Source organism: Dendrobates tinctorius, unplaced genomic scaffold (genome assembly GCF_039654945.1).
Source record: "Dendrobates tinctorius isolate UK_male_01 unplaced genomic scaffold, ASM3965494v1 ptg000370l, whole genome shotgun sequence".
In the NCBI taxonomy this organism is placed as follows: domain Eukaryota; kingdom Metazoa; phylum Chordata; class Amphibia; order Anura; family Dendrobatidae; genus Dendrobates; species Dendrobates tinctorius.
In genome coordinates, this window is record NW_027362036.1 from 5103503 (window position 1) to 5110646 (window position 7144).

The 7144-nt window shown below is 39.8% G+C and overlaps 1 protein-coding gene across 1 annotated transcript; it reads right to left on the reverse strand.

Moving 5' to 3' along the window:
- Window positions 1–1957: 1957 nt before the first annotated feature.
- LOC141075773 (olfactory receptor 11L1-like) lies at window positions 1958–2887 on the reverse strand. Its single transcript, XM_073562920.1, has one exon. It carries the CDS (start codon window positions 2870–2872, stop codon window positions 1958–1960), a length of 915 nt encoding a protein of 304 aa, XP_073419021.1. The 5' UTR covers window positions 2873–2887.
- Window positions 2888–7144: the final 4257 nt, after the last annotated feature.

Below are 7144 nucleotides of genomic sequence, written 5' to 3' on the forward strand. Positions count from 1 at the left end.
CGCCAATGATCTCTTTCATTTATCAACCTTTGCTAACAAATAGTCTTGAGCCCACAATGGTTCATCCGTGGATTTCTACAGGTCTACATAGGTTTGCGGACATAGTGCATGGGGACATGCTGGAGGTCCTTTCGTTTGACGTTATCAAGTCTAAATTTCCAATTTCAAATAAAGAGTTCTTTCAGTTTATACAAATTAGACATTTTGCCTCCTTATTGTATGACCCTTTAAAGGTGTCTCTTCCAACTGAATATGAAAGGCTATGCAAAAGGGGCCCGTCGACCAAAGAATTAATATCAGATATTTATAGGGTTATCAACTACCCTCTGGGGGTGCAACAGTTAAAACACCCCTACATGAGTAAATGGGAGTCTATTCTTGGGACGGGACTGTCACCTCAGTGCTAGCAGGGCATCTGGGAAAAGGCAGCCAAGTTTTCCATCTGTACTCTCTATAAGGAGAAACAGTATAAAATACTTATGTTTTGGTGTCATACTCCGGAGCTCCTCCACAGGTTGAACCCTCAAATTTCACATTTATGTTGGCATTGCGGCTCAGAGGTAGGCTCCCAATACCATATCTTCTGGTCTTGCCTAAAGATAATTGGTTTTTGGACAGAAGTTAAAGATTTGATACAAGAGGTTTTGTATGTGGAGGTAGATCTAGATCCTGCTACCTATTTGTTAAACGTTCCTCCTAGAGGCTTGGGTAAGAACTCACCTTGATTATTGCTGCATATTTTAATTGCAGCATGATGCCTGATTGCTCTCAATTGGAAGTGGACATCCTTCTCATTACAATTTACTGAACAGAATGGCCGATATTTGTAGGATGGAATATATGACATCTTTGTTGGGAGCGAGAGTGGACAGCTTTGAAGCTGGGTGGACCCCTTAGGACTATTACGGAGCTCAAAATAATTGCTAGATGGTATGCCTTTACAGATTCCTGTGCCTTTTCTCCCTTTCCTTTCTTTGTGTCTGTCTTGTCTCTATATATATATTTGTCGTACATTGACTAACGTCTGTGGTGTGGAGTCGGGGAAGGAGCTAGACGAAAGAATTTTTTTGTTTCTCTTTGCGTTGAGGTTTGTCATTTTATGGGGGAAAGTGCTAACTTACATTTTAATTTGTTGTGCTTCTTTCTTGATGCTTTCTCCTTTTTTTTTTCCTTCCTACAAAGCTGCTTAAACTTGTTTACACACAAACTTGTCTTATTGTAGCTGTTGGACTTTTTGTTTTCTAATGTTAATATTACAAAATTTAATAAAAATTACACTTTAAAAAAACTTCCAGTAGCCACAGATGTTGGGAGATGACTTTTCCAACCTCTATTGTTTTTATTGCTATTTTTTTTTTCCATTATCTACAAATAATTCTCTACTTTATATTTTTTGGTTTGTGGCCCTGCAAAAGGGAGGCTTTCATATGCAGAACAGCATTTGTTACTTTCTTTTTAGTAATGATTGGTGACTTTTTCTTATGATTCATGTGAGTGATTAAGTATAATTCTCATTTCTTCAAACATTAATCATAGATATTTTAGTAGCCAAATATTTTTTGACTTTTCTACGTCATGCTTTATATTGAAAATTCTATCAATATAGAATGAACATACATAGGACAAATTGAATGCCACACTAAATAGGAGATCCCACATTTATCTCATCTACTGTAGCAGAAATGGGCTACAAACATTGCCTCGGAGGATGCTTTATACATACAACCCAATATTTATTCTAGGCAGTGTGGAGTACTTCAGTTTTGCTGTGGTGGCACTGCAGAAATATTGGACACTTCCAATACTAGATTTTCCAACAGATTATTGGTAATCAGAATATTTTTTGAGTAAGTTTCTAACAAGAAAAGCTTGTACACAATAGGAAACCCCTTTCAATATCTAGGTCAATGACGGAACAATCCTAGGAGATTGATAGTTAAAAGTTGATAAAATTTTGTTATAGAGAAAAACATTTTCTGAATGCTATCTTTATGTCCTGGTTTCTGAAGCTATATATTATAGGGTTAAATAGGGGGGTGATTACAGTATGTAATAGGGAAATAATCTTATTAATAATCAAGGAATGTCCGACAGATGGGATCATGTATTTAGCTATTAATGTCCCATAAAACGCGCCCACAACAATAAGGTGAGAGCTGCAGGTAGAAAAGGTTTTTTGTTTGCCTGTTGTGGTCGGGATCTTTGCTATAGTGAGGAATATATACACATAGGTTCCAATGATAAAACCACAAGGAAGGATAAATATTGGCATAGAAAATAAAAAGACTTCCAGTTCTACAAAGGAAGTGTCCGAGCAAGAAAGCTTCTGAAGAGGGAAAAGGTCACAGTAGACATGGTCAATGATATTATCATGGCAAAAATTAAACTTTGTAACAGGTATGATTCCCGTAAGATTAAGAGTAAGACCAAGCAGCCATGGCCACAGTGAAAGACAGTTTTGAAATTTAAGGTCCATAATACTAGAGTATCTTAAGGGGTTACAGATAGCCAGGTAGCGATCATAGGACATCACTGAAAGAAGAAAACACTCCGTAATAATTGTACCACTGAAGAAATATAATTGGATGATGCAGTCGATGTAAGTCATTGTTTTGCCTCCATACAAAATGGCACCAAGCATGTTGGGAATAATGTTCGTGCTAATCACAAGGTCAGTGAAGGAAAGATGACACAGAAAGTAATACATGGGAAGCTGAAGCTTACTGTTGACTAAAACAAGGACAATGATCATAAGGTTTCCCATTATTGTGAAGAAAAAGATAATCAAGAAAAGAATGAAGAATAGAATATTGAAACCGTGAAGGTTTCTGAAACCCAAAAGAATAAATTCTGTAACCTTTGTTTGGTTCATTACAGACAATGTTGCGTTTAGACGATTGATATGCCATGTATTTTAGATAGAGAGAAAACATAATAACTCATACAATTCATGGACAAAAAATCTGCATAAAAATTAGTAGAGAACAATATATAGCAATTAGTCATAACATTAATATCACTGACAGTAACATAAAGGCCCTGATTCACCTAAGCAATTTTGACAGAAATCTGCTGTAGTGTTGTAAAATAATTTTGCAACTTGGAGTTATGCAAAAGTTGTGTGACTTTTAGTATTTTCAAAAAATTAAAAAACTTTCACCTGATGAAGACGGATCCTCCATCGAAACGCATTGTAGTTTAAACCCATCTCTTGTCTGAGTCTCCTTCCTGCGCTCCTAAGACCATTTTCCATTTTCTCATTGCTAACTATCGACCTGTCTCTAATCTTCCCTTCATCTCTAAACTCCTGGAATGTCTGGTTCACTCCTGTCTTATCCGCTATTTCTCAGATAACTCTCTTCTCGACCCTCTCCAATCCGGTTTCTGCTCGTTACACTCTACTGAAACTGCCCTCACTAAAGTCTCTAATGTCTACTAACAGCTAAATCAAATGGTCATTACTCCATGCTATTTCTCTTGGATCTCTCTGTAGCATTCGACATTGTGGATCACCAGCTCCTCCTCACTATGCTCCGCTCCATCGGCATCAAGTACACCGTTCTCTCCTGGTTTTCCTCCTATCTCTCTGACCGCTCCTTTACTGTATATTTTGCTGGCTCCTCATCCCCACATCTTCCACTTACTGTTGGGGTTCCTCAAGGATCCATTCTAGGCCCCCTCTTCTTTGATTGACCAATAGGGGCAGTATACAATCAGTAGATTTGGTTTCCATTACCATCTCTATGCTGATGACACCCAATTATATGCTTCTTTTCCTGACATCACGCCTGCCTTTTTAGAAAACACCAGCGATTGTCTAAATGCTGTGTCTAACATCATGTCCTCACTATATCTGAAACTAAACCTGTCAAAGACTGAACTCCTTGTGTTACCTCCCTCCACTAATGCACCTATGCCTGACATTGCCATTTCTGTGCGTGGTTTCACTATTACTCTCCAGCAACATGCCTGCTGTCTTGGGGTCATACTTGACTCTGAGCTTTCATTTCCCCCCACATCCGATCACTGGCTCGCTCTTGTTATCTGCACCTCAAAAACATTTCTAGAATTCGACCTTTTCTTACTTTCGACTCCAAAAAACTCTTACTGTTTCTCTTATTCATTCTCATCTGGACTAATGTAACTCTCTTCTAATTGGTCTCCCTCTTACCAAACTCTCCCCCCTCCAATCTGTCTTAAATGCTGCAGCCAGGATCATATTCCTCGCCAACCGTTACACCGATGCCTCTACCTTGTGCCAGTCATTACACTGGCTATCCATCCACTCCAGAATCCAGTACAAACTTATTACCCTCACCCACCAAGCACTCCATGGCTCAGCACCACCCTACATCTCCTCCCTCGTCTCAGTCTACCACCCTACCCGTGCCCTCCTTTCTGCTGATGACCTGAGGTTAGCATCCTCAATAATCAGAACCTACCACCCCGTCTCCAAGACTATACACGTGCTGCGCCAATTCTTTAGAATGCAATTCTCAGGTCAATACGATTAGTCCCCAATCCCTACAATTTTAAGCGTGCCCTAAAAATGCATTTATTCAGACTGGCCTACCACCTCAACGCATTAACCTAACTATCCCTGTCTGGCCCAGTCAAAAGTTTTACCATAACCAGGTTCCCCGCATCATGTTCCCACATGCTTTATGAATCTATTAGCCATCTGTGTTTGTACTGTTACACACTTAACATTATGGCTGGTCCGAACAATGAAGGCAACTGTTACCACCCACCTTTCGTGTCTACCTTTTTTTCCTCATAGATTGTAAGCTTGCAAGCAGGGCCCTCATTCCTCTTGGTATCTGTTATGATCTATGTGGTTATTGTTATGCTGTAATGTCTATCGTCTGTACAAGTCCCCTCTGAAATGTAAAGTGCTGCGGAATATGTCAGTTATAGAAATAAAATTTGTATTATTATTATTACATCATAAGAGAAGTCTTGGAAATGGAAGTTGAAGGTTCCTATCTGAAAAATGTTAGGGTGATAGAGATGAGGGAGGAAATTTATGGTGTTGCAAAACTGTGGAAAGCTTTGTGATTGAGAGAAATAAATTTAGTTTGCACTCTGTAGCAGATGTGCAACCAGTGCAATGACTGACGCAAGGTGGAGGCATTAGTGTAGCAGCTAGACAGAAGTATGACCCTGGCTGCCGCATTCAGGACATATTGGAGTTGAGAAAGTTTAATTAAAGGGAGACTGATCAGTAGAGAGTTGCAATAGTCCAAATAACAATGAATAAGAGCAACATTAAGAATATTTATAGTTTCAAAGGTGAGAAAAGGTCGGATTCTGGAGATATTTGTAAGAGTCGGGTGACATGAGCAAGTGAGTGATTGGATATAGCCAATAAAGGAAAGTTCTGTGTCAATATGACCCCAAGACAGGGAGCATGCTGCTTTTGAGTTATGTTTGATCCACCCAAGAAAATAAAAATTGAAATATCGGGTATAGACAGGTTATTAAAGGGAAGAAACACAAGAAGTTCAGAGATTTAACATCAGATAAAGGAAGGCCATGGTGTTAGAGACAGCAAAGAATCCCTTGTATTTTGCATTAAGGTGAGAGTGATAAGAGGAGTAGATTGTATAACTAGTTGTCATCATATATTGTACTGGAAACCAAATCTGCTGATGGTTTGACCAATAGGGGCAGTTGCTGCTAGCTCCAACAAAATGGGCAGAAGTAAGAAAGGTCTAGGATGCGGCAGGGGCATGACGCCACAGCTCATCTAATTCATGATGAGTTGGGGCATTCTTTATACCAGAAATCTCTCTCCAGTCTTAATGAATAAGGACCATCTGACTCAAGCATTGCTCCTCATCAAGACTACCAAGAAATTCATTGGTCTTTACATTTCGGAGCCTATTTTTCTCAAAAAAATGGCACTTGTTCAAGTGTAGAATACATTAGGCTACAAGTGATAGATCCTTTTCCTGATGTTAATGCTTTGAAAGCATGAAATATTGCCAACTTTCTCAAGGGCAAAATTTTAAGGGTTAACCACTGAATCAGATCATTTCCAAAACGGCAGATTTTGTGGAGTGGCCTGAACTGATGAATCACCTTTTCTTTTATATCATGTGGATAACATGGTAGGTGTGCATCACTTACCTGGGGAAAATATAGCATCACTATTCAGGATGAATCATGGAAAGAAGACAAGTTGATGGAGGCAGTTGATGCTGTAGGCGCTCTTCCGTTTGAAAATATCATGTTTTGGCATTCATGTGAATGTTACTTGTTATATAACACCTAACTAAACATTGTTATGTCTGGAGATGCACACACTGCCCACCTTCCCCCTTGAAGACACGTATTGTTGTAATGTGTATTCCGACATGCATTATTAGTGACAATGTTTTAATTTGCTCATTAGGGTGAGTTGGGGGTTAATGTTTGGGATTAGACAGTTTCCTGTCAGAACTTAAGATTGGGCTCAATGTGCAACAGAAGCAAATATATGGTCTGACTAAACAGCAGAGTCACTTGACATGGGTGCCCCTGACATGAGTGGAGACAGAAGCAGAGGATAAAAAGATCTGGAATAGAGAGGAGGAAAAGCAACAGAAAGTGAAGCACTGGAGACAGATCCTGAGACAGGACACCTAGCCTAACTGTTCAGCCCTGAGTAAGCAACCTGGAGAGGAAACGGGCCAAGACGGAACAGGGAATATGAGATGAAGAGAATGCCCCTGGCGGGAGATCCAAGGCGTCAGCAGCAGATAAGCTAAATAATTGCCATTGTAGCAAACTAGCTCCCCAAGGGGGAAAAAGAGCTGTATGTTGAGGACAGAACTCTTACTTACTGGACTGTTCAATGTTGTAAAGGAAATGTTCATGAAGTTATGCACCCACTATCTATTGTGCATAATTCCCACCAAGTTACTGTTCAGTAAAAAACTGTTTATTGCTGACTAGTGGCCTCCCTCACTGAACCTCTCAACATCTGGTCCTGGCCAGCCAAAGTCACCGGCATCATGCTGCCTGCAATGGCATAGCACCCCTGTAGACAAAGTCCACACACCCAGCCAGGACCCACATATTCAGTAGTGTGTCAGCACCATTAGTCAGTTGGAAGGCTGATTGAGAGTGGTATCTCATGGCTGACAGATGAAAGCTACTG